Source organism: Mustela nigripes, chromosome 10 (assembly GCF_022355385.1).
Source record: "Mustela nigripes isolate SB6536 chromosome 10, MUSNIG.SB6536, whole genome shotgun sequence".
Classification (NCBI taxonomy): Eukaryota; Metazoa; Chordata; class Mammalia; order Carnivora; family Mustelidae; genus Mustela; species Mustela nigripes.
Window position 1 is genome coordinate 32,598,552 of NC_081566.1, and position 25,254 is coordinate 32,623,805.

A 25,254-nucleotide genomic window follows, 5' to 3' on the forward strand; every position below is an offset into this window, starting at 1 on the left:
GTCAATGAATTTTTGTTGAGTACACGAATAAATGAGAGTAGTTATTCAACATAAGGTTAGTAAATAAAGAGTTGAGTCCCTGCTAAGGGACAGATATGGTATTTTCCTAAGAGCAGAGTCATCTGGAGGTGAGGAGGGATGGTGGGGGAGGGTGATGAATAGGTCTGGAAAGGAGAGGCCAAGACGATGTGAACAGGAACCATGACCCGGTTCATTCAGGCCATCACTTTGCCTTGGGCTGACTTGCCCAATCTGAGATGGGAACATTGTACCCACTTGGCTTCTAAGCTTGGCTTGACCTTTCCTTTCTTCACTGCTTGTTCCATCGAGCAGGACTCAACACAGTTATAGAGACTAAATGGGGGTGGGGTGCAGGAAGAGACAGAACCATATGGCTGAACAGTGGGTTCACACTGAGCTCTATTGTAATAACCTGGTGGAGACCAGGACGGAAACCTTTGGAGCTGTGTGCATGGTAAGTGTGAGTGTGTGGGTGTGCGCGTGTGTGTGTGTATGTATGTGGATGCACATGTGTACACGCACACGCTTTGAAGGTGGATTGAGGAGCTAAGATAGGGGAGGGGAAAAAAAGGATGAGCTGTTCTGAGATTTCCCAGGAACTGAGCCAATGCAGGCTTCTACTCACAATATGTAAGTGATGACGCCAATGGACCAGCAATCCACAGCCTTGCTGTAGGGTTTCTGGGCCAACACTTCCGGAGCTGCAGCAAACGAAAGGTAGAGTCAGGGATGGAACAAGAAGAGAGGGCTGAGGGGTGGGGGTCAAAGGTCAGGAAGAGGATTAGAGGAGCGGACTAGGAAGCTCCTGGGATGGTGGTGTTTCTGTAAGAATGAAAACGTTCCCAGGGCAGGGACTGGGGCGCTCCCATCATCCTGAATCTTCCTCCGTCAGCCTGGAAGGTTCCCATGACTCTTACATCAGACCGGGGCTACATCTCTCCCATCAGACTGAGTACTCTCTGAAGGCAGGTCTTTGTCTCTCCATGCAGATAGTGTGTCCCAGGGCTGGGGCTGTGTGTCTCTGTTCAGACAGGGACATATGTGAAGTAGAGGCAGTCTCTCCCACTAGACTGGGATCTCCCTAAGGGAAGAGACAGAGTCTTCCACATCAAATGAGGAGCTCTTAGAGGGAAGTGATAACTGTCCTATCCATCTCAGGTTAACTTCTGCTGTATCAGATCAAGAGCTCCATGAGAAAACAAGCCATGTCTTCCCCTGACTGGGAGAGTAGAGAGTTATCTTCTGAATTCATCCCAGATACCAGGGCTTTGTACTTGGTAGGACTCAACTACTGACTGACCTCTTTTTGAGGGTAAGAGTAGGAATTTCCTCTATTATGCTAGAGGTAACCTTTCTGTGTGCCATCCTCAACCAGGTGATGAGTGGCTAAGAGGGAAGTAGACAGGAGGGGATGCTCTGATTATTAGTTTTCTCTCCATGGATCTCAGGAATGTTTTCACCTGGTAACTTGATGACTTTTACTTTTGGGGGGACCTTCAAAGCCTCCTGTTTAGGGAGGAGGCCCCATCTCTACCAGTTTCTTAGGGAATATATTTGGGGGAGCACACCTGGGTTCCTCAGCTTCAAACTCAACACTATTCCTCCAGGATACTAACAATGGGGGCCCTGAGTTCTCTTCTGGGCATGGGAGAAAGGAAAAGGGGTGCCTAGTGTCAACCTCTTGGCAATCTAACCATCTCTGGTTTTATGCTCTTGTCTCTGCCCCTCGTCTAGCCAGAAAGACAAAGCAGGATGTCTGTCTGCAAAAATGATAGCTAAGTATAGGCAGGGGCTGTGGGATGGCTCAGGGGTAGGCTGTCTCTAAAGATGCAGGGTTTGGGAGTAGGAGGGGTAGTTCCAGAGATACATGATCTACCCTAAACCTCATAGTTAATGCTCTACTTGGGTTGCCTTTAAAGTTGAACCCTGTCTCCCGATAACCACCCCTCCCCATGAAATAATATCCATGAAGTTGAACACAGCCAACTGGTCAACCTTCGTCCTCCTCCCAGACTCACCCACATAGCCTGGGGTCCCACAGGCAGTGGACATGACTCCACTCTGTTCCATCTTGGACAGACCAAAGTCTGTGATCATGATCTTAGAGTTCTCTTCAGGGGTTAGGTACAGCAAGTTTTCAGGCTGTGGGAGAAGAGTGATACGATGTAATGTAGGATATAATCATCTGAAATACAGATTTCTTTTCATCTCCTGATATATAATTTCTTAGCAAGCTGTGCTCTGGGCTTCTGACTTCAAGGTCAGGCTCATCTCCCCCAGTTCTTTCCTCCTTCCTCCTACCTACAGCCCCCTACTCCATATCCAATCACTCTGTATTTTGCTCATGGCCCTCATGTTGGTCAGCTTTCTAGCCATTAAGTTACTACACCCACCCTCCCCGCATCCCCAACTACCCTAAGACTGTTTCTTGAGGGGATCAAACCATGGTTAATTGTCTCTGATTTCTCTAAAGTCTAGTACATGCTTGGTGCAACATTGACACCCCCCATTAAGTATTTCTTACATTTTATTTTGACTGTGGCTAGGTTTGAGAAACATGTGGATTATCTTAGTATCCTGCTAGGGTGAGGCCCCATGGAAAGTTCAGGAAAAGGCTGAGATGAAATTTAGCAATGATTTTTCAGTCATTTAAGTTTTGTTTAAGGAATCTGAGGGCAGAAGGGACCTTAGGATTCTACTGCTCCTACCCTCTAATTTTACAAGGCTTAGGCTGCCCATGACCCAGGCAAGCTTCCTAAAGGGTCATTCTCTGTGTCCCACTGAGGACTCCCACTTTGGCACCTTTAAGTCTCTGTGGACGATGCCATTCTCGTGGAGGTATTTCACTGCTGACAAGACCTGCTGGATCACCAGGCTTGCATCCTTCTCTGTGTAGACACCCCGCTCCAGGATCCGGTCAAAGAGTTCCCCGCCAGAAACACTGTGGGCATAGGGGCAAGCGCAGGAATCCAGGTCTTATTTCAGGTCAAAGGGACATAAGTGTGTTGCTCTGTAGCCATGAAGACACAGCTGTGGTGGAAGAGGCAGGTGCCCATGGCCTGGGCAGGGAGGTTTACTTTAGTCTGAGAATAACTCCTTTGGGTGTTGGAGTACTATCAAGAGGGAGTCATTTCTTCGAGCCAACCATTGCCCTCTCCCTGGACCCTTCCTTAAAATGCAAAATGCTCCTGGTTAGAGTCAAGCAAGTAGCCCATAATCCCTTTGTGAACACATTCTTAGCTGCCTATACTCCTGGCCCTAGGGCCCAGGGAATCATGATGAAAAGGAGAGGTGAGACTGAAATCAGGCCAACGCAGGACAGAGATGGTGTACAAAGGAGATCAACTGTGCTTGTGTCGGGATTTCTTTTCTCGTCGTGGAAAGCTGGGCTACCTAAAGCCGGAATCATGGACGGAGCTGTAGCAGTATTTGGAGACTCTAGTGGTATGGCACCTTAGGACTCAGAGGCTTTAAGATCCAGTCTGCCCCTGTCTCTTGAATGCCATCTACACTGCTTTGGCAAAAAAGTTCTGTAGTCCATAGTGGAACACCACAGAGGGAGACCACTCACTACCTCCTAAGAAAGACTGCTTTATCTTTCACCACCTTCTCAGTATTTCTCTATATTATGATGGAATCCACTGCTTGCAGTTTCTACCCGAGGATACGGCGTCTGCCCACGGGGCCACACAGAACAAGAATACCAACCTTTCACGTGAATCGTTTCCAGCATGTGAAGGCAGCGAAAGGCTCCGCTGAGGCCCTCTCCAGGCAAACCTTTCAGCCTATGTCAACCATGAACCAGGGCCTCCAGTTCTGTCACAGGCCTGGACCCCTTCTCACTGTCCCGGGACACTGGCTACGGACATGCGCGTGTGATAGGACCATGCAGTAAAGAAGAAGGAGAATTTCTCTAATCAAAAGGCATACCACCCTACTCCTTTGTTTCTATCGAAAGCTCTGGGCTCTGCCACAGGAGCTAGAGGCCCAGGGGAAAGATAGTCTTGATGCACAAGGTGGAATTCCTGACTTGGAACAGCTTGGGTCCTAGCGCTGGTACTCTCATCGGCTTTGCCACTCTTTGGGGATAGCTCAATCTGCCTGCTTCCCTGCCTCCCCTACTGTCTCAATGTGGGCTAATCCTGTTGAACTGGCCTCATTAAGGTGCCACATGGTCCCTGCTCACTTATTAGTGCTGTTCTGCCTCCCTGCCTCCCCTCACCACACTCCCTTGACCACCTGCTCCCTCTAGTCACTGCGCCTCAGGTGAGCTGAGGAGTTAAAAGGCTGCTTAGGCCTGAGTTAGCTCATCTGAGTATCTGAGGAATAAGCCTGTTGGTCAAAAATACTGCATCTTGCTACAGAGATTGCAGAGTGGTGTATGTGTGTGTGTGTGTGTACTTTATAAATAGAAGTTTCTTTGAGTCCAAGGCTGAGCCCTCAGAAGCACCAACCAATGCCTACAGCATTCACCCCCAGGCAGAACTCCTATTTATACGTGATGGGGATGTGCAGACTTTTCTAGTGAGGTGCCATCTCTGTCCCACAGATGGGCACACACACGGTCACAGCTTGTTTTAACATTGAATGGATCTCTTTCGAGAAGGTCTTTTCTTTAAATATCAAATTGAAACCTAGGTACCTATGGTTTCTAATCCCACAGTAATTTTACCCTGGAGTGGCATTAAGACATTTATTTTTATTTCTTTTTTAAAGATTTATTTATTAGGGGGAGAGAGAGAGAGCATGAGCAAGCAGGGGGAGGAGCAGAGGGAGAGGTAGAGAGGGAATCCTCAAGCAGACTCCCTGCTGAGCATGAAGCCCAGTGAGGGGGCCTGATCCCGGGACCCCGAGAACATGACCTGAGCGGAAATTAAGAGTCGCCCGTTTAGCCGACTGAGCCACCCAGGTGCCCTGGCATTAAGACACTTAATATTCAGTGTGATGGACACAGACAGACTGGTCAAAATGGACTCAAGCCATGGTGCCAGAGAAGGGTTCTGGAGGTGCCCCGCCATGCCAGGCATATCCCTTCAGCTGTGGGGTTGTTTCTGGGGTTATCCCAGAAAGGCTGACGGGGGTGACTGGGACAGCAGGGGTAAATGAATGAGATGGAGTCACAGCTACTCACTGACTTGTAGAAAATATTTTTTAATAACTGGTAAGGCTGTACTGGTACAGACCATTTCAATCATCAGTCCTAGATTTACCCCTCAGTCCACACAGAACATGTTTGTGACCAGAAGCATACTTAGCCTGAGAGAACTCTTGGCATTTGAGAGCTTCTTTAGCTAATTTTTGATCTTATCTTTTGAATCCCCATACTCCCACCTCTAGGCCTCCCAGGCCCCCAAGACACCTGTGGAGGAAGTGGGTCACCTTTCACTTACAGCTGCATGACCAGGTAGTAGTGAGTGGAGCTCTCGTAGATGTCCTCTAGAGTCACGATGTTTTCATGCTTGATCCTGGGGGGACACCAAGGCTCATGGTGAGTGGTATGTGGTGTAGGGGGTCAGACAAGGAATGGACACCCAGCCCACCGGACTTTTACTTCTGTTAGAGACTTCTGATGACAACGTTTAGGAAGAGCAGATCCTTGTGAAGCCTTCTCAATAAAAAAGCAGTCACAAAGAAATCCTAGAGAAAAGATCCCAAGGTTGTATTCAATCCCTATTTTTGAATGGATAATTGATCATCCTGCCTTCAGGGAACCGACCTTTTGTCACTTCCCCAGAAATCTCTTTAGACTTTACCAAAAGAGAAAGTTAAAAGAACCGAAGAAGGCTACGAACACACCCCAAACGAAATTATTTTACAAAATGGGTATTGGATCTCCTTCAGAGACATCCTTGAAGAAAGCAGACTGCAACAGAAGAGAATCAGGTTAGCTAAGCCTCCTCATGGGTGACCATGGAAGGAGTTTTTGTAAAATTATTATTCCAGAATATTGTGAGGAGCAAGGAAGGTGCTGATTTCTGGGGTCAGCTCTGTGGGATGTTGTGGATCAGTAATTCTCAACCAGGGGCTCTTTTGACCCCCGGGAGATATTTGGCAATATCTAGAGACATTTTTGTGGTTGTGACTGGGGAGGAGGGAGGCGCTAACTGGCATCTAGTGGGTAGAGGTGGGAATGCTGGTAAACATCTTACAATGCACACAGAATAGCTCCCCAACACAGTAAAGAATTATCTCGGCTAATATATCAGTAGCACTGTGTTTGGGAAAATTTGCTCTAGATTCCCTCTGCCTGGGATTACTCAAGGGCTAAGACAAGCAGAATAATCATATTAACCGGGCTTGGCCTCGTAGGCAGCAATTCTATGCATGCCTTTCCAGGAGGAATATTTTTTTTTCTTTTTTAAAAAGATTTTATTTATTTATTTGATAGAGAGAGGCACAGCGAGAGAGGAACACAAGCAGGAGGAGTGGGAGAGGGAGAAGCAGGCTCCCCACTGAGCAGGGGGCCCGATATGGGGCTCGATCCTAGGACCCTGGGATCATGACCTGAGCCAAAGGCAGATGCTTACTGACTAAGCCATCCAGGTGCCCCAGGAGAAACATTTCTAGGAAGTTTAACTCATGGCTGTGTAGCACATGGGTGAAGAACTTGGACTCTAAGGTCACTTGGGCTTGAGTGCGGATCTAGCTAAGGTACTCAGGAACTGGGTGACTTTGGCTGGCTTTCTCAAATATTCTAAAGCCCACTTTTTGGTCTGTAAAGTCCATCTCTCTCATAGGGTTATATCAAGATTGAAAGAGAGAATGCATGTAAACTGCTAAGCACAGTGCCTGGGGAATAGCAAACACATAATAAACAGTAGCTATCATGTTTAAGTTTAATTTCTAAAAATTAAAGACCTGTTACAGTGGTTACCTGATGGATTCAACCACACTCACTAGCCGACAATGCTAACGTAGTTTATCAATGGTTCATTACAAATAGATACTGATGGGGCACCTGTGCTGTTAGGGATGCTGATAAATGCAGTGGTAAGCAGGACCACCATAGTCCTTACTCTCAATGAGTTCACAATCTGTCTCGGCTCTAACTTCCCTGGAGCCCAAACTGGTATCCCCAGCACCCTCCCTGTAGTGACTGGGGAATACATAGATTCAATATGTTCCAGCAAATGTCCTTCTATTTCCTCCAAGCCTACACCTCCTTTTGGTTTCCTTTCCCAAGCAATGATATTACTATCCACTGAATTGCTCAATCTCGACTTCATTTTTTTCTTTAATAGACTTATTTCTTTGGGGGGGGGGTAGGAGGGACAGAGGGAGAGAGGCTCAAGTGGACTCCATGCCAAGTATAGAGCCCAACATGGGGCTCAATCCCACAACCCAGGAGACCATGACCTGCCGAAATCAAGAAGCAGACGCTTAACCAACTGAGCCACCTGCATCATTTTTAATACTTTTCTCTTGTCTCCTCATTCTTTGTGGAGATTATTGAGGAAGTGTTAGAATTGGTCTCCCATTCTCTAGGCGCTCATCAAATCCATGTTACACCATCCTTAAGAGGAATGGCTCTAAAATAGAAATCTGATCATGTGAGCCTTTCCTTAAAATCCTTTGATGACTTTTCTTTGCCCACAGAGTAGAGTCAGCGCTCTTTATCATGGTATCCAAGACCTTTCATCATCAGGTCTCATTTGATTCCATCTCCTGCCCCTTGATGGTCCTCACTCTAAGCTCAGGGGGTCCCAACACTGACTCTTCCCTAATGTCCTCTGTACTTTCACAGTTCTATGTTAAAGTTTATGTTACCCTCAGCCTGACTTCCCTTTCTGCATTGTCTCTTCTGTCTCCATCAAATTCTTCTCATCTATCAAGGTTTCTTTTCTTTGAAAATGTACCTAATACCCCATACTTATTTTTTTAAAAATGTAGGCAAAACAAATCTGTCTTCTCTAGACTTTGCCTTCTGCTACCGCTGGCTCATGCTCAGTGGGATTAGAATTTGTTATGGGCACTTCTGTCCATGCCCAGAAAATGTGAGCTTCTGAAGGTAAGGGATTTTAGCAGCCTTATTCTTGTGCTCCTGATGCCCAATACACTTTTGGCACACCACGGGGTACCACAAGGCTTTATTATATGGGTCCTGCTGTTACCATTTGATGGTTTGTTAGTGTGGCCTCCGTTGTGACGGTTGGGTGCTGAACCTACATTTGCTTTGGTACAATCCAGGCTAATTTCCAAATCTTATTCTGCTTCCTTAATTACTGATTCTTCCTGGTATTGGCCCTCAATTGATTTTTGTGCCTTCTAGCTAATTACTCTCTGGTGTACATGCACAAACCAGGTCTGGCGCCAGCTGGTTTGCTAATCAATTTGCTGTATGCCTTTCCCACCATGCCCACCCCTCCCCCTCCAAAATCAGCCAAGACACCTGTCTGGCTAAACGTAGCCGACTGATCAAACGGACCCATCAAAGCGATGAAAGAAAGCAACGCCTTTAGGTGTGGATATCAGCTTCAGTCCTTCTCGAAGGTAATTTGTGAAGGAAATGTTGTGATCCCACAGTTGTACCCGGCCAATACTAGGACCCACTCACTTTTTCAACACAGCAATCTCATTCTCCAGACTGCTGTCCCGGAAGGCAGGTGACTTCTTGATGCACTTCAGGGCAAAGAGCTTCCCTGTCAGCCTTTGCTTCACCAGGAAAACTTCTGAAAAAGCTCCTCTAAGTAGAAGGCACCAAGAAATAACAATTAGTACTGGCTGGCTCGGGAACACTGTCAGAAGCAAAACCGAGGGGCAGATGAAGGACGGCGGGGCTGGTAATTAGTTTCCATTGTTACTGTGGGGACCTGAGGAGCTGTATCGAGGGCAGAGCCCATCCGACAAGCCCTGGGTCCTTTCTTTCTAGAAGGAAAAAAGTTTCGACTACAGACACAGAGACTAGCCGGGTGCTATTTCCTGATCCTATAATTTGCGAAGGACTCCCAGGGACTCGGCTTTGGTTATGGAGAAATTTCCATCTGGCCAAACCATTAAAAAGGGGCCACTGCAGAGCCAATTTACTTTGCTTGTTCCAGCACGGTGGAGTGTGGCACACTGGAAAGGCAGCTGGAGTTAGCACTGGGGACAGGGCTCAGGCAGGGATGGAAAAAAACTCCAATCTCTGTTTTCGATGGTGATAATTACCCTGAACTCATTATCAGATCCTAAGGGGAGCTGAGTACCCTCTCATTTAGTAGGATCTGTGAGAAAGAAAGACAAGACCCCAGCAGCTCTGGGCAGGTTTCCTGAAGATGGAGAAGCTGGAATCCAATGGAAACACAGGGTAAGATTCCAAAGAACAGCGTTGTTTCGTTTTGTTTTGTTTTTTAAAGGGACTCCGAGACCAGGCTGGAGCTGGAGCTGTAGTTAGCTAGCAGTGGTTGCTGGAGCCCAAGTGTCCATAAGTGAGGACCTCAGCTTTGCGGGTGACAAGTCACTTAACTTCTATAAACCCAGTTTCTTGATCTGAAAAGGGGGAGTGTCAATAGTAGCTGATTCACAGGGTTGTTTAGAAGACTAAATGAATTCACATATGTAAAGTGCTTAAAAGCATTGCTGACATCTGGTATACTGCATGTGTCAGACACTATTATTGTTATCACTATTATTATTTGAATACCATCAGGGAGGACACCTGGTAGTGACAAGAGGCCATAGCGTGTAAGGGAGGAAACAGCTGAACCATCCTCTCCCAGGCCATCTGGGGATTCTAGAATGGAGGCCCAATAGCAGTAAAGCTTGTGCAAGGACTTTGAGAATCTGCATTAGAAAATACTTGGTGTTTCCTGGGTCTGAGCTTCCTGTTTCCCCCAGCTGCACTCAGCTGAGTTAATCAGAGCCTTCAGAGCTTCCTCTATCCGTTATTCATTCCTTCACTCATCCCTTCAATCAAGATTTATTGAGCACCTACTGAGTCAGACACTGGAGATAAAAAGGTAAGTGTTTCGGGTCTTACAAGGTCTGTAGACAAGTGAGGAACACAGACAAATGAACCATTAACATTTGATGTAAAACTTGTTATTATGCACTCAGTGAATGCTTGTTCAGCTGACAGACCCTCTGCGCTAGCCCTCGGCTGAGTATCAGTCTAGCGCAGAGTCTGGTGTGTGAGATGGACACGGACGGAGAAGCAGGGGGTGTTGGGAGACCACAGACAATGAACGCTGCAGACAGGGTCTCTGCTCGGCTCTGCTATCAGCAGATGCTGGTCACCGTGGAGCCACTGCACATCTTCATACAATAATTATCACAACACTTCTCCCCAGCAGATAGCAAGCTGGAAACAAGGGCGCTTGTTTCCTAGTGTGTACAATGTGGTCGCTTGGCGTAGCTAAGAAGCACGTAATTAATTCCCAGGCTTCGGGCTTCAGAGCACCCTGAACCCAGTTTTACGGGGTGAATGGGAGTCAGCCCAGTGAAGAGCTGGAATGGCTGTCCCAGGCGGAGGTGAGAGGGACTAGCACGGAGGCACAGGAGAGCAGGGCGGGATGGGGCTACTGGGGCCCAGCACCATTTGTGAACTGTGAGACAGGGAACAAGTGGGAGGAGAGTCATGAATGTGCGGGAGAACCTGGTCCTCTGCCTGATCACATACGGAAAATGCTAAAGAAGTGTGTGGTGGATGGCTGGATGGAAGCCTGGAAGGCTGGTTGTGGGAGAAGTCTGGCCTGGGATTAGCCGTGTGTTCTACTCATCTGCAGATCCCACTTTCCCTAGTGTGAAAGGAGAGAAGTGAACCACACAGCCTTCAAGGTTCCTGCCGGCTGTGACTTTCCGGGACCCACTTTCAGAGTCCCCCCCTTTCGCCTGTACACATAGGTGGCCCCCCCATTTCAAAGCTGACACCCACCCTGGGTCCTCTTGTGGAATGAGATCAAATTGAGACCTTCCTGGGGGTGTCATTTATATTGCAGTGTGTGTGTGTGAACGATGCCGCCTGGAGTTGTGCAGTGTCACGGCAATTCGAAATGGTGCTATTGCCCTTCTGCCTCAGGCTGCTTTGTATAGTGCGAGTGCGAGTGTGTGCGAGTGTGTGTGTGTGTGTGTGTGTGTGTGTGTTGCATGTGGCACATGCGGTGGGGCAGGGGAGATCAATTATAAGACTTAATTGTGCTGTTGGTCAGACTGGGGAGCAGAGGGAGTGGAGAGCTAGTTTTGAGCAGTTAAGGTTGCTGGGGTCAGAAGGCAAGACAGGTAGAACCTCTAGAGCCAGGAGTGCTTTGCTGCCATAGAACTTGGTCTGCCTTTCCTGCTCTGAGAAGCTCTCCCCGCTTGCTGGGAGAGGTGACGGAGGTTCGAGGAGAAAAGCCTCTTCCTGCCAGTGGAAGGAGGCGGGCTGGCAGCGGGTGACATTCCCCCGGCTACAGACTAGCTCTGCCCAGTCTCCCTCCCGTACGGCCCTGGAACTGTGGGTGACCTCCGGGCAGAATCAGTAAAAGCCTTCTCTCCCTGGTGGGTTGTTCCAGAAGAGCTGAGGGCTACAGAGAAGGAGCCTTTGTCCTGAGATTCTGGGACATCTTGTTCAGGGGAGTCTGCTCTGCCCACTGCTCCCTTCCATTCAGCACCTCCCCTTAGTAACGACATGGGGTCTGCAGCCTGGGCTCTCGTGGCCCACTCCTGGGCACTGCAGGGGTGCCTACTCTTTAGCTTTTGTTCAACTGTTGCAGCAGCGGTCACCTGCCCTTCCCTGTCTTGTCCCCTCAGTTCCCCGTATCAGGGCGGGGCTGGGTAGGTTAGAGCAACTGAAAGCATGTAAAATAGAGATTCCTGGCTGCCCCGCCCTGCCCCCATCCCCTTCCTCAAATTCCAGGGCAGTAGATCTGGGACTGGGAATCTGTATTTTTTTGTGGGTTGGGAGGACCTACATAGGCTAAAATGCGACTAGGGAACACTTATTAACTCTCTTGAGTGCGGCAGTGCCATTGTGCATGTAGAAGAAAATGCCGTTATTTTTAGGAGACGCAGACAGAAGGATTCCAAGGTGACATGTCATGGTGTTTGCAACTGTTTACAAGTTGTTCAGGGAAGTCCGTGTGTGTGTGTGTGTGAGACGTGTGTATGTAAAACAAATATAGTGAAATGTCAACGATTGTTGAATTGAGGTGGTGAGTATATTGGTGGTTCAGGTACTATTGTTTCACTTATTCTTTTTTTTAACTTAGGTATTTTCACAGTTGCAAGTTAGAGAGCTAAGCACCCCCGGTGACTCTGATGTCCCTCCAGGTTGAGGACCTCTGTGGCTGAGCTCCACGAGAGCAGCAAGTGTCTGGCTGCTGCCAATCCCACAACCCACGTCTGAGCAGAGAGCATGAATAAGCGCCTGTCAACCTGGGCATCCTCCCGTCCTTCTCTTGGTTTTTGGGATTCTTAGCAAATCATTTCTGATTCACACATGAGTCTTATCCCTCTCTCCTGCCAAAACCCCCCTCTAGCCACCCCCATCTTGGCAAGGGTCCTTGATGGAGGGCCAACACTATGATGACCAGCACCAGTGCCGAAATCCTCCTGGGGGGCTCAGACCCTGAAACTTGCCTGAGCAGGGAGAGCTCTGGGGGGGGGGGGGGTCTCATCTTGGGGCCAGGCCTGGCTCCTCTGCGTCTACAGTGAGAGAGAGTGTGGGCAGCTGTCACTGCTCGAGGTCACTGACTCCTGGCCAAGGCAGAGGGAGCTAAACTTAGCCCGAATTGGCTCAAGGGAAAGCTTGCTTGAATGGACAGCCTACCCCCTGCCCCTCACTTCCTGGGGCCCAATTAGCCCAGACTAATTAGCTGGCCAGCTGGGGTCCCGAGGCTACGGAGCCGGGGGCCTGGAGCCATTGGCAGCCTGCGTCAGAGCCTGCGCCCGCCCGGAGGAGAGGCAGGACTGAGCGGACAGTCAGCTCCAGACAGGCTGTCTCTGTTCCTCCAGCCGTGTAATCGTTGTCAAGGGGCAGGCGCAGACACTCCAGAGGCTGGTAGGAGTTTGGACTACGGCGTGACTTTATTTTTCCAACATGGCACTTAAATACAGAGCAGAGAGGAGGGTGGTGGGGAGCGGACTCGGCGTGTGTCCCGTCAGCTCTCTGGGCTCCAGAAGCCCCTTCTCCTCTGTCTACAGAAGACAGTGGGGTCGGCTGACCTGCTCGCTGCCGGAGGAAATAAAGGAACTGGAGGAGGAGGGCCAGGAAAGTTCTAGGGCCACTGAATCTCTGGAAGGGCTCCAGAATGCCTCCTTCCTGCCACTAGGACAAGAAGCCACAGGTTGTCCCCGACCTCGAAGCAGGGTCCCTTGGGGTGGGGCAGGGTGGAGAGCCTAAGGAAAGGGCTGGTATCCCTGTGGGCCCCAGTGTACAAAACCAGCTTCCTCTGCTCTACCGACCGAGTCCCTTCGAGCTGCTGAGATGATGTCCCAGCCGCCTCAGTCCCAACTTGTCAGCTGTTGCTGGCCCAGAACAATTCTTTCCAGGCTCCCCCCACCCCCACCCAGCGCACAGCCCCACTGCCCCGACTCTCAGCCCCGGGACTCACGATCCCAGCACTTCCATGAAGATGAAGGTTTTCCGGATGTTCGTGGTCTGTTTCTTCCAGGAGCTGCAGTCATTGTCTTCCTTTCGACCCATCGCCTCCAGAGTCGAAGCCTGGGGGGAAGCTTTGAGGAAGGGGAGAAAAGGTCTGATCAACGAATGTCTCAGATAGGGTGAGAACATGGCAAGAAGAATAGAAAGCCCATCTCTTACGTAATAACTAGAACGAAGGATTAGGAGCAAAACCTGGATAATGGGCAAAAATAACACTATTCTCTCCAGTTGCTTTTTAAAACTACTACAACAGGGGCGCCTGGGTGGCTCGGTGGGTTACGTGTCTGCCTTCGGCTCAGGTCATGATCCCAGGGTCCTGGGATCGAGCCCTGCATCGACTCTCTGCTCAGTGGGGAGCCTGCTTCCTCCTCTCTCTCTGCCTGCCTCTCTGCCTACTTGTGATCTGTCTGTCAAATAAATGAATAAAAAAAAAAATCTTTAAAAAAAATCTAAAATTACTCTAACAAATGTGTTGCACGTCTATTACCTGCCCACTGGTACTTGCTGAACACTCAAGGAGTTGAGAGTCTAGTGGTGCAAAGTCCACTTCATACATACATATATATATATATGTATATAAGGGCAATAACGCACACACGTATGGATTAGTACACGAACATCCACCTTGGGGGGATCTGAGCTGAGCTGTTTCCTGTGTTTCCAGGAGATGGCCAACGTGTTGATTCAAACCCCAGAATCAGCCCGACGACCCGTCGGTTACCACCTGTTGTATCTGTTCTCCCACATCCCCAGTGATGCTTACTGCTATCTCTCTCCTATCCGTTCCGGGCTAAATGAAAGGCATCATTCGATGAACGAGCATCGTTTCCTCCCAAACTCCCACAACATGAGTACAGGGCTGGAGAAACAGTTATTCATTAAAGTCTGAACTGAATCTTGTCCTCTTTGTATCGGGGTTCCAGAATTGCCATATTCATTCACCCGAGTCAGCAGCTGTGAGGCGCCGGGTGCCGGCCGCGCACCAATGATGGTTCTGTCTTGGGACCGGCAGGCTCCAGGGGGCATGCCATGAGCAAGGGAAGTACCCCACGTGCAGTGACGGAGTGTGGGAAAACGGTGGAAGAATAAAAGCTTGGTTTGTAAGAGGGAAAAATGGAAATGGTCACCTTTAGAGAAAGTCACGGAAGGGCCTATAGTTGGTCATGTTTAAGCTGGGATCGGAAGCGTGTGCAGGAGCCTGCCGAGGATGGAGTGTGTGTGAGGGAGCATTTTGGCAGATGGAGTGAAATACAGGAGGTCAGCGTGGAGGTGGGGCAGGAACAGAACTTGAGGGGACGGGTGTGCTCTGCATGACTCCGGGCGGTGAGTGGGCAAGGGAAGGAGGGAGGGGACAGACCACAGAAGGCCTTATCAGCTCTGCTGAAGATGCTGGATTTTCTTCTAAGGAGATGACAAAACACAGAAGGATTTTTAGCAGAGCAGGTACACCCCTGATGTTTCAGAGCTCACTCCAGCTGCTCTGAGGAGAATGGGGCGGGGGCTAAGAGTTGGTACATGGAAAATGGGTGGGGGACAGATGTGCAGGAGAGAAACGGCGGTGGCTTCGATCATGCTGGCAGTGAGGGAGAGAAGGGGGCTCAGGATACATTCTGGGGTTCTGATTATACGAGATCAGGCTATCTGCCCACAGAGGGTGAGAGGGGTCTAGGCTAGCTGTCCTGTTTCTGGTAGGAGGATGGGGGGGGGGGTGTTGCCCTTAGCGAGTCAGTGAATACTCGACAGAAACATGTTCTTGGGGGTGGTTGGATGGGTTGGGGGGAATCTCTGTCCCTTTGGGCCCCTTCTGCCCGAATAGTCTCTACTACAGGCTGACACTGAGTGTCTGGGAGGGTGCGGGAACGTTTCTGCCAACAAGCTTCTCCCCATTCTCCTTGGAACTAAGAAGTAGGAAAATATGTCCAACGGATGCATCTCTTAGGCAATGCCCTTCCTTCCCCATCAAACAAACAAACAAACAAACAAAAAACAAACCAAAAAACACCTGTAGAATCCATGGTCTTCTGATAGCCTCAACACAAAGGGGTTTGTGCCTCCACAATTTAGCATTGGGTAAAGAGCAGATTCAACCTGAGTTCAAATTCTGCTGAGGCTAAATGCCATTTGAATGGCCGTAGGCGAGTTATTGACCTTTTAGAGTCTATTAACTCATCTGTAAAATGGGGACAGAGCCCCCTATGGTCATGGTGCAGGGTAAATGAAACAGTGGACATAGAGACTCAGCACATTGCCTCCCGTGTACTGTACAGTTGTGATAGAGATAATATTTGGGGGGATACAGAGTCTACGTAACCCCCGTCTGGAGGACTCAGGCATATGTAGGTTCTACGGGAAAGAGAGAAACCGCTTCTGCATTGAGACACAAGTGTGAGGCGTAAGACCCTGTGCACAAGAGGAACATGACTTGAGGGAGGGCCTTGCTGGGCAGGAACAGGTGGCGACAGACTGACAGTTTTGGTCCGAGTGGATCCTGGGAAGGAGATAGGAGAGATGGGTGCACACATCTTTGGTTGCACCCATCCAGGAATGGGGGAGGTTGGTGACACAGATGGGTGGCTTCTTAGGACCCTGCTAGGGAGAAGCCCTAAGCAACTCGGATTGCAACCACACTGAACAGGGCAGGACGTAATCACGGGGCAGGCCTAGAGGGAGGAGGTGAGTGAGAGGGGGTGGCTTGACCTGCAAGATTCCGGAAGTTCCCCAGGGCCTGTGGGGGGCTGGAGCCTGCTGGTTCCAGAACACGGTAGCTCAGTGTGTGGGTCTCCCCAGCTCAGCTGTGCTGAGTGGTCTCACGCTGTCAGCTTGAAATTGGCTACAGTGGGAGTAAATGCCACAATCAGGCTTCTGCCCCACCCATCCTTAAACTCTGTCCTTAAATATTTATCATCTCACTTCTGCCCAGGGCCCTGGTGAGGGGACACAGAGCTGCTAGAGGGCCTATTCCCTGGGGTCCAGAAGAAGACAGCATTGATCAGGGCTTCTCAGGAGAAAGTAAGTGGCTGGGAGCTGGGCTTTTAGTGGAGGGTGTCAGCAGGATGTACCACAGCCCAGATGGGACCAGCCCCACCTGAGGCCAGCAGTCATCCTTGGGTGAGCTCCCAGACAATAGGGATCTGAGGTCCCCGAGGGGTCTGAGGCCCCCTTCTCCTCTATCGACAACCAAGTCGAGTAAGCACCTTATAACATAAAATGCCCCCTTGAAGCAGAACAAGAGGAGGAGAAGCCATCTCAAGGCTGTGTGTTTTCCTGGAAGAAACTGAAGTAGCTCAATGAGACTCTGTGGAACCTGAGGTACTATAATGATCAAGTTCAAATTTTAAGTTCTCCATTTCCCTTTTCTGCTGCCTGGTGAGGGTAGGACTTAATGAGAGAGATTTTCTAGGAGATGAAGATGTTCTATTCTCTTTGTTCACTTCCATATTGCGTGTAAACTCGCAACCTCGCTGTATACTAACTGGTGGTGGATATTATGAAAAACCTGAGAAAAGTTACGAATTCCTTAGCATTTGGTATGTTCCAGTGCAGACCTGGCATTTTGTGCTGGTCTTTTCAGGCCCGTTTGTGGAATTTGCTCCCCTGGGAGGGTGGCGGCCCAGAGGGACACAGTGACCCAAGCACTAGCCAGAGGAGGACCTGCCGGCAAGGCCACAGCAGCCTAAGCCCTGATTTGGAGGGCATAGTCCACAAGGCACAGATAAATGAGCCCTGACTGGCAGACTGCTTTGAGGAAGACGAAATACTAGAATCAAGGGCTATCTTTAGCCAGATACCATTCTGCAGATTCTTAGCCCCAAATCTGGCAACTTTCACTTATCAGGGCGGCTGTCATCTGTGCTTGGACCAAGTGCTTGTTAGCTTACACGCTGCAGCTGGAAGTCTTGAAGAATGTAGGGGATCGGGGCATAGGGGTGGACGTTAAAAGAAGTCAAATCAACAGGGTCAGTCTGTGTCCCACTGTTTCTTCCACTCTGTCTCTCTCCCCCCCACAGACTGGCAGGGCTGCAGATGATGCTTTTATAGTATAGGTAAGGACCCATCCAAGACTCTTCTTTCCAGCTTGGGGACCATCAGCTGGGTGTTCATTACTCCCCCTGCTGGAGCCCCATGGAATGACGGACTGCTCTCCTGAAGGCACGACCACCTCATTAGCAGCTCTGTACTCACTGTTCCTTCTCTCCTATCTCTCTTAAATAGCTTAAAAACATAGTATTCTTAGCTAAGCTAGGCTATAAGAAAACATCTTTCCCGCCCACCCAGCCTCCCATACACTCAGTACCAACAATTTAGCTCTATCTTCAGAACAACGTGGAGAACTCGGGGGTCCAGATCTGAAACCCCCAATCACTCCCACCCCTCCCTGACCTCAGAGAGGTCCCCAGGCCCCACGCCCAGCACGGTGGAGATCTAACCATGGGCTCTCAGAGGGGCAGCCCACAGTGCTTCTGCATCCTGTTTCTTTCTGTCAAAGTCCTCCTCCTGCTCCCATGACTCCTGTAATCTAGGTTCTTTCAGAGGAAAAGAAAACACATTCTGAGCAGCTTGCAGCCCCAAGATTGCTGTCATTGTTCCCAAAGTACTCCCACTTCTCTCCTTCCGGCCTCCACTTCCACTGGGCTTCAAGGCGCAGGAAGAGCCGAGTTACGGCTGATTTCACAGGTGTAGCTCAGGAGACGCCGTGGGCGTTGGCACCTGTGACCTCTACTCCTCAACAGGGCAAGGCCCTCGAGGACATTCTGCAGAAATGACTCCCGGCCACGGAGACGACCTTATTCATGGGGCCATCTTTGAGGTGTGGAGATAACACTCCTTTGTTCCCCACTGGACAAAACCCAGACATTTTTCAAAAGAACGTACACGTGGCTCTCTGCCTGGGGCCAAAGCCGTGCAGAGGTCAGTTGTAGGTTGTCGGTGGATGTCTGAGTTTCCCTCCCCTGTGAGCTCCCTCCTCTCTGAGCCCAGAGAGTTCAGCCTGCCTGTGTTAAATGATTCAGTGAGGAGGAGAGGCCCGTGACGAGGGTGGGTTGATCAGAGAGTTGGACTTAAAATAGGGACATGGTGAAGAATGGACTCTTTACTTTGCTCTAGAGAGAGACCTCTAGCAAGAAGACCCCTAGCCTGGGAAGGGTAGGCCTTGGGCCTCCTCTCTCCAGTTCTCAAGGTCAGGCTCTGTTTAGACCACTGCAGCAGGACAGGGCAGAACGGCCACAGAGAGCTGAACCACCTTGGCTCCATATTCAACCTCACCACTCAGGGCCTGGGCCTGGTTCTTGGTCAACAGCACTTCCCGGGGACACTCGAAGAGGCCTTCCCTGACCATTCTATCTGGAGTCAGCCCCTCTACCCGCCCAAGTCACTCTACCACGTGAGCCTGCCCCTTGCTTCTGTAAAGCCAGTGACAATCTGAGATGCTCCTGTTTATTTGTTTGAGGTCACGTCCTCAGGAGAAACTAACTCCAAGCAGACCAAACCTTGCCTGTCTTCTTGTCTCCCTGGGGCCTAGTGCAGCACCTGACTCCCAGGCGGCGCTCAGTCATAGTTTTCGGGGTGGTCTTCCTGCTCTGTTGGGGGACAGTTCCACAGCTGGGGAGGAGACTGTGGAGGGAAAGTTATTCCTAAAGGGCAGGCCAGGTAGCCTTGAGGGGGATGCAGCCTCTGAGCGCCACCTTCTCTGTGCTTCTGGGGACGGGCTGTGCAGTGTGTGGTGGCATCCAGTCTGGTTGTTTATGAGGTGCTGCTGACAGATGCTTAGGCCCCGAGCCCAGGAGGCAGGTGCCCTTCTCATGTTTCTTCCATGGCGGATCCCTGTCCTTCTCTCCTTGCCGGGCTCCATTTGGTTACAGGAACAGCACTAGCAGCACACAGAACTCTCAGGCAGATGACGCCTACCTTCAGTGTCCTCCTCACTGTCATCACCATGCCCCAAAGAGGCCAGGTCACCTCAGGACCCCACACTGCCCTGGAGCCTCATTCTGGCCCCTAACTCCTGCCCACCATGCTCCACACGGCCTCTTCACTGAAAGTTTCCTATGTGGAGTCCCAGCTGCTCCGAAGTGCTTATTAGAAGAATCAGCTGGACTAGCAGCTTCAAAGTCACCCTTCGTGATAATATATCTGAGAGCCTTGGGTGCACCGTGTTTTAATCCAGGAATTCCATTCCATTCCATTCCACTCGATGTGTGTTTCCCAAACCCGCAGCAAGTTCCTAAACTGGGTAGGAACAACCCAGAGGAGATGGAGAGAGGGGGAGAACTTGGAGGAGCACTTTCAGCCCACAGATAATGGCTCTCAACTCTATCTATGGGAAGAGCCACGGTGCCTTGGTTTATGCCCTCCCTTGGGGTTTCTGGGCAAGCAGGTATAAATCACTCAGGGCATGGTAATCAGGCCTCCGAGCCTTCTTGAGGGACCATGTCTGGCTCTCTGACTAATCTTAGTAGAATCAGCCCACCCTAAGACTGCTTTGTGGTCTGCTTCCAGGCTTTTCCATTTCTTGGGAGCATGACTCAGAGAGGCTTGTGGGTCTTGGGAGGGAGGTTATCAGTTGGATCATCTTTCATAAGAATGTGCTCTGTGCCTCCAGGCTGGGGCTCACAGAGTCACAGCAATATATAAATCACTTGATTATAAGGGGGTAAAAGGCTAACGCTGGGATGTTTTCTTGCCCTGAGCTCCAGTTTCCTGGACTCCGGCCTATATTGGACTTGGCGTCATCCTTGGATTGACAGGGACATTAGAAAAAGCTCAAGTTCTTGTCCCAGTTTTGACTTGGTACTGAGGAGCTGTGCAGCCCCAGGCAGATCGCTGTCCATCTCTGGTCTGCCACATTTCTCCTTAGTGAAAAGAGGAGATTGGAATAGATTAAGGTTCCTTGAAGTTTGTTTTTCAAAATCTTAGTCCCAGAAGACTGTCCGTGTGCAAAGCGGATTTGCTGCTCCTTCTTAGAGATTCATGGCCCACGACAACTCTTAAAGACACTTGGTTAGTGCTGTTTAACCTGGCATCCCCCCAACTTACTGGACTGTGGAGCTCTGCATCCAGGGGATCTAGGGTTGCCCAGAGCCTACTGTGGAAAACAGAGAGACTGGCCATCACTGATACTTAGTGATTCTCCATGGGTTTGAGCAACACATGAAATTTCCAGCAGTGTGCTGCCCTCAGTCACAGCACTGCTCTCCTCATGGTGTCAGAGGCACATAGCTGGGCCTGTGTGAGCCGTCACAACCCATTCCCACCTCACCCGCTGTAGCTCAAGCCCAGGCCCTGGATCTTAAAGCCTCCTGGAGACTTCTGGATGGACAGAACCTCCCCAGAATAGGGCCTCCAACTCCAGCACCCCCACCAGGCCTGTGTCTCAAAGGCCAGCACTGCATGCCAGTTTCGGTTCACAAAATCACTGAGGAAGGAGGTTTTACAATGGCCTCCTGCAGTTTATTTCAGGCTCAAACCCACATTTAAGTTTAAGCAAATCCCTCCTGCTACAGTGACAAGCCAGAATTCACATGTTGCTTAAGATTTATTGTGTGCCTGTTATAAAAGAAATGAACATGCTCTAGGGCTTCATTTAGTGGCAGAGAGGTCAACACACAGGAGTCCCTGGAGAGAGCAGGGTGTGCTGCTGATTCCTGCTGTGCTCCTAACCCTAGGGGGCCTCAGTTTCATCCTTTGCTGAATGGGATCCCTGCTCTATTCCCACCTCCGCCCCCCCCCCCCCCCCCCCTTCCTGGGGCATGGGGGGTGCACAGAATCAACTGCTATGATGCTATGTAGTGGGTCCACATCACAGGCACACGAATTAAACCCCATGTGCTGGGGAGAAAGCGAGGGAAACAAATAAGACTTTAAATAGACCTCAATACGCAACAGGGGACGTGAAACCACTGCTCCCTAACCGGTCACAGCTCCCAAGTACGCCTCACAGTGTGGGTATGGCATCTCACTGTGATTTTAAAATGTTTAAAAATATCTACTTTTTCATGCATCACGGTCTTGAAATGCAAACCAACTACTTCATCTGGTACTGAACCAAGAGAGCGAGCTCTGCCACCAGCCTGGGAAACACCGCCTGCCAGCATTTCTTCACCCGCATCACGCTGGTCTCCCTGGGGTACCCTTCTAAGGAGTTTTCAAGGGTAAAAGTGTTGACTGTGTGCCTGCCACAGGCTGCCCTTAAGCCAGACCCTGCAAGAGGTGCCTCCTTTGTGCAGGTGCAGGGCTCCTGACTGGGAGGTCCCCGCCAGGCACGCTCCGCCCGGCCCGGGGAGGTGCGCAGAAGGCGGGCGGCGCGCACGAAGCCCTGCGTGACCAGCCCCGCCTCCCCGGACGCGGGCCTGACCGGCGTGGACAGCCGCACGGGGCCCCAGCCCCGCAGGCGGTGACCGAGGGGGCGCGCCCGAGGTTGTAGTGGCGCGCGCTGCCGCTCCCGTCTCATTCATGCCGAAGCTCATTCACCCGGCGGCCCAGCACCGCACACGCTGTGCGGGGCAGTTATTTCTGGCCGTGAGCGCGCTTGTGAGCGAGGAGAGGGTGCCGGGGCGCGGCTTTCCGCTGCCCGCGGGGATCTCTCCTCTCCGGGCCCCAGTGCTCCCAGGCCTTGCGGTGGGGGGGAGGGTGGGGGAGTGGGGGAAGGGCGGTCCTGGCTGAGCGCTGGGCAGGGCATCCTGCGGGCGCTTCACCTGCATCATCCTCCCCATCATCGTGCCTGACTGCCGCCTTTAAGGGACCGTTTCATGGCTGCGGTACAGATGGGCAGAAGTGGTAAGAAAAATGCCCCAAATCAGGGAGTAAATCGCAGAGCCGGACTTGGGAAACCCGTCTACCAGCGCCACCACAAAACCTGTTGCCTCTTTCCTGGAGGTGATTATTTGATTTCACTTACCTTGCTTCATCTTTAGGAGGTTTTCCTGCAACCCCAGCACCTGACCGAGTCCTCCTGGAACACGTGACTTGGATGCTCTGAGAAAGGCCCTGAGACCAGGCCAACCACTGCTTCTCCTGGCTCCGACCTCAGGCTTCTTTCCCAAAGTTTTGCCCTGATTTTCTCAACAGAGCTGTTCATACACACCCGCACCCAACTCATCCCTCCCAACACACTCTAGCTATCTGTAGTGTCATGCAAAGGTCACTGATGATGTCAGAAGTCTTGGGTTCAAATGCTCATAGAGACCAGCCATATCCAGGTCTGCAACCCTCAGCATTCTCTTTGAGTAACTGTGGTCTCATCTATACGATGGGAGAAATACTATTCGCCCTACCAGCTCAGTGGGCTTGTCCTAAAGGCAACTGATTAGAGGCACATTAAAAACTGTAACTGCGGTCCCCATATCAGGTATTACTAAGCACTTTGTGTTATGGACCTATTAGATCTCATCTTTGGCCCTGGTTAAGGCTGGGTCAAAGGAACTGCCAGGAGCTGGGCTGTTTCCGGCTTCTGCTCTGGGAAAGATCATCTCCTTCCCCAGGAGAAACCTGCCTGACTCTTTGACCCTTCTCAGAGGCTTTCCTCATGATCAATTTATCCAGCTCCAGAGCGAGCAGCTGGCCAGCCGTGCACTACCGCCAGACCAGCTCGAGCCCTGGCAGCTGCCTCTGGGAGCCTCGGGGTTAATGCTTGTGCGTCAAAGTTACGTGGAGAGAAGGGGCCACAGTGCTCATGGGGGTGGTGGAGAATCCAGACCTCCTTTTGCCATCTTCACCTGCCAGCAGAACTGGGGAAGTTTAAAGACAGGAGGGAGCTGGACGAGCCCGGGGAAGGTGAAGGTGCGGTCTTGTGACTGACGGCAATGAGTCCTGCATCCTCACGCAGCCCAGGCGGGGCCATGGAGCTGGAGCCTGTCCAGGGCCCCTTGCCGGGAGGGACCAAGACTGGTCCGTTCTCCTGGGGGTTACAGAGCCACAGGCTGTTTATAAACTGCCCTTTTTGCCCACTGGCTCTCTTCATCCTCCCAATAACCCAGACAGGTAGGCAGAAGGGCATTGCTCCTTGCCAGATGGGGTCAGAGAGGTTAAGAGATGAAGGATGGGCGGGAGTTAGGGGTCCAGGCACGCTAGGACAGGTCCTGGGACAGCCCCTCCCAGCCTCAGAGCCCTGAGGATTGCCCCGAGAATGCAGCCTGCAGGCAGGCATCGCAGGAAGGACAGCTACCGATATTTCGCTCCCCTCTCCCTCCTCAGAAGTGCTAACGGTCCCCACTCACGCCAGCCTTGAAGTGACAGCAGATGGCTCTAGGTGGAGGTGCCACCGGGCCCCCATTCAGACTTATTTTCCAAGGCGGCTACAACTTACCCTTGATACCACACGAGTCAGGCAAGACTGGAAATGGGGTTGAAATGAACAAAATACCCAAGTTCCTTGCAAAAGTGTTTCTTCACACACATCTCTAGGTGCCGCCTGCCTCCCACTAAGCCAGGAAACCTCCCCAAAGCAAGAAAAGAATGAGACTTTCTTACCCAGAGACTCAGAAGGAATGGTGCTCCTGGTGCTCCTACTCCAGCTCCCACAGGTCTGTGAGGATTAGCTGCTCCAGTGCCTTAACAATAAACCGAATTAAAGGGGAGGAATGCAGGGGTTTTCTTTCCCAGGACCGTAACCAGGCAGTCTTAAAGGGGAGGAATTGCATCTCCTGCCTTTTTCTCTGCTTTGCTTTCCCTCCCTCCAAGCAGCATTAAGCCTGGTCCAGAAAACTGCTTTTGCAAAGGTCCCTTTTATGCCGTGTGTGTGTGCGTGTGTGCGTGTGTGTGTGTGTGTGTGTGTAATTGTGTTTGCACTGATGTGTGTAATGGAAAGAGAGGGAGGAAGAATAAAAAACAAAAATAAAGCCTCATATTACAGGTTTCCATTGGCCTGAATGGGGTGATAACAGAAAATCAGAGAAGCTTTTTAGGACTGCCTGCCTCAGTTTCTCTTAACTACTCAGTTGCTGGAGTGTATTGTGTAAAAACACCATCTGGGGCAAGAGGCTATCTCCATTGGTTGAAATGAAGGGATTGAAGACCCTTCTGTGTCCAGTTGTCTCTTATAGAATGGGAAGAGAAGCAGGGGGACTCTCTGTTGGGTGGTTCCTCCCTCCATCTCTGATAGGTCTCCTCTCTGCTGTGTCTAGAAACATAGCATCCTGATCCCCAAATTCACCATCCTCCTGTCAGTCCTAACCCATTAGACCTTAGGAGATCACTGCCCTTCTTCTGGAAGCTCTTGCTGACTCTGCACCCCTGTACGCACCTCTCTATCCCACCCTTGAGCATCTCAGCCTCCTCTTGGCTGTTCCTTCCGTACAGGTTCCTTGAACTTCTGTCTTATGTGTCCCCTTGCTTTCACTTTCGTTACTCTTTCCTTAATCTCTACATCCACATACAGGATCTGTTATTGTCATTATGTGAATGTCCCGAATCAAACTCCCATCTGGGTTGTTGACCTTAACCTTAACATCCAAATGTCTGCTTCCATCCACAAATAATTCTGAACATGTAATAGTTTCTTTTAAACCACCCTTCTCCTGTTTTCCCAGCGAGGCTGCCGAGCTACCCTCTTCCCAAACACTCAAGTTAGAGAGCCAGGGGTTTTCTTTAGCTGTGTTGTCTCTTTCACTGCCTTCCAAATCCAATCAGCTGTTAGGCACTTTCAGTTGTTTCTTTGAATTGGCTTTTAAATTGTGCCTTTT

General features: G+C 50.5%; 1 protein-coding gene across 2 annotated transcripts in view; it reads right to left on the bottom strand.

The window, feature by feature from the left end:
- CAMK1G (calcium/calmodulin dependent protein kinase IG) overlaps positions 1–24,262 on the bottom strand; it is a 29,433-nt gene extending 5,171 nt beyond the window's left edge. Inside the window, exons 1-7 of one of the 2 annotated variants that reach the window (XM_059412976.1) lie at positions 24,044–24,262; positions 13,530–13,650; positions 8,576–8,704; positions 5,412–5,486; positions 2,824–2,962; positions 2,040–2,163; positions 647–722 (exon numbers count right to left, since the gene is read on the bottom strand). In XM_059412976.1, coding sequence (XP_059268959.1) covers positions 647–722; positions 2,040–2,163; positions 2,824–2,962; positions 5,412–5,486; positions 8,576–8,704; positions 13,530–13,621 — 635 coding nt within the window. In that variant the 5' untranslated portion in view covers positions 13,622–13,650; positions 24,044–24,262. Of the gene's footprint in view, positions 1–646; positions 723–2,039; positions 2,164–2,823; positions 2,963–5,411; positions 5,487–8,575; positions 8,705–13,529; positions 13,651–22,472; positions 22,616–24,043 lie in introns of those variants that run through there. The other variant, XM_059412975.1, reaches the window with a different exon arrangement.
- Between the last annotated feature and the right edge of the window lie 992 nt (positions 24,263–25,254).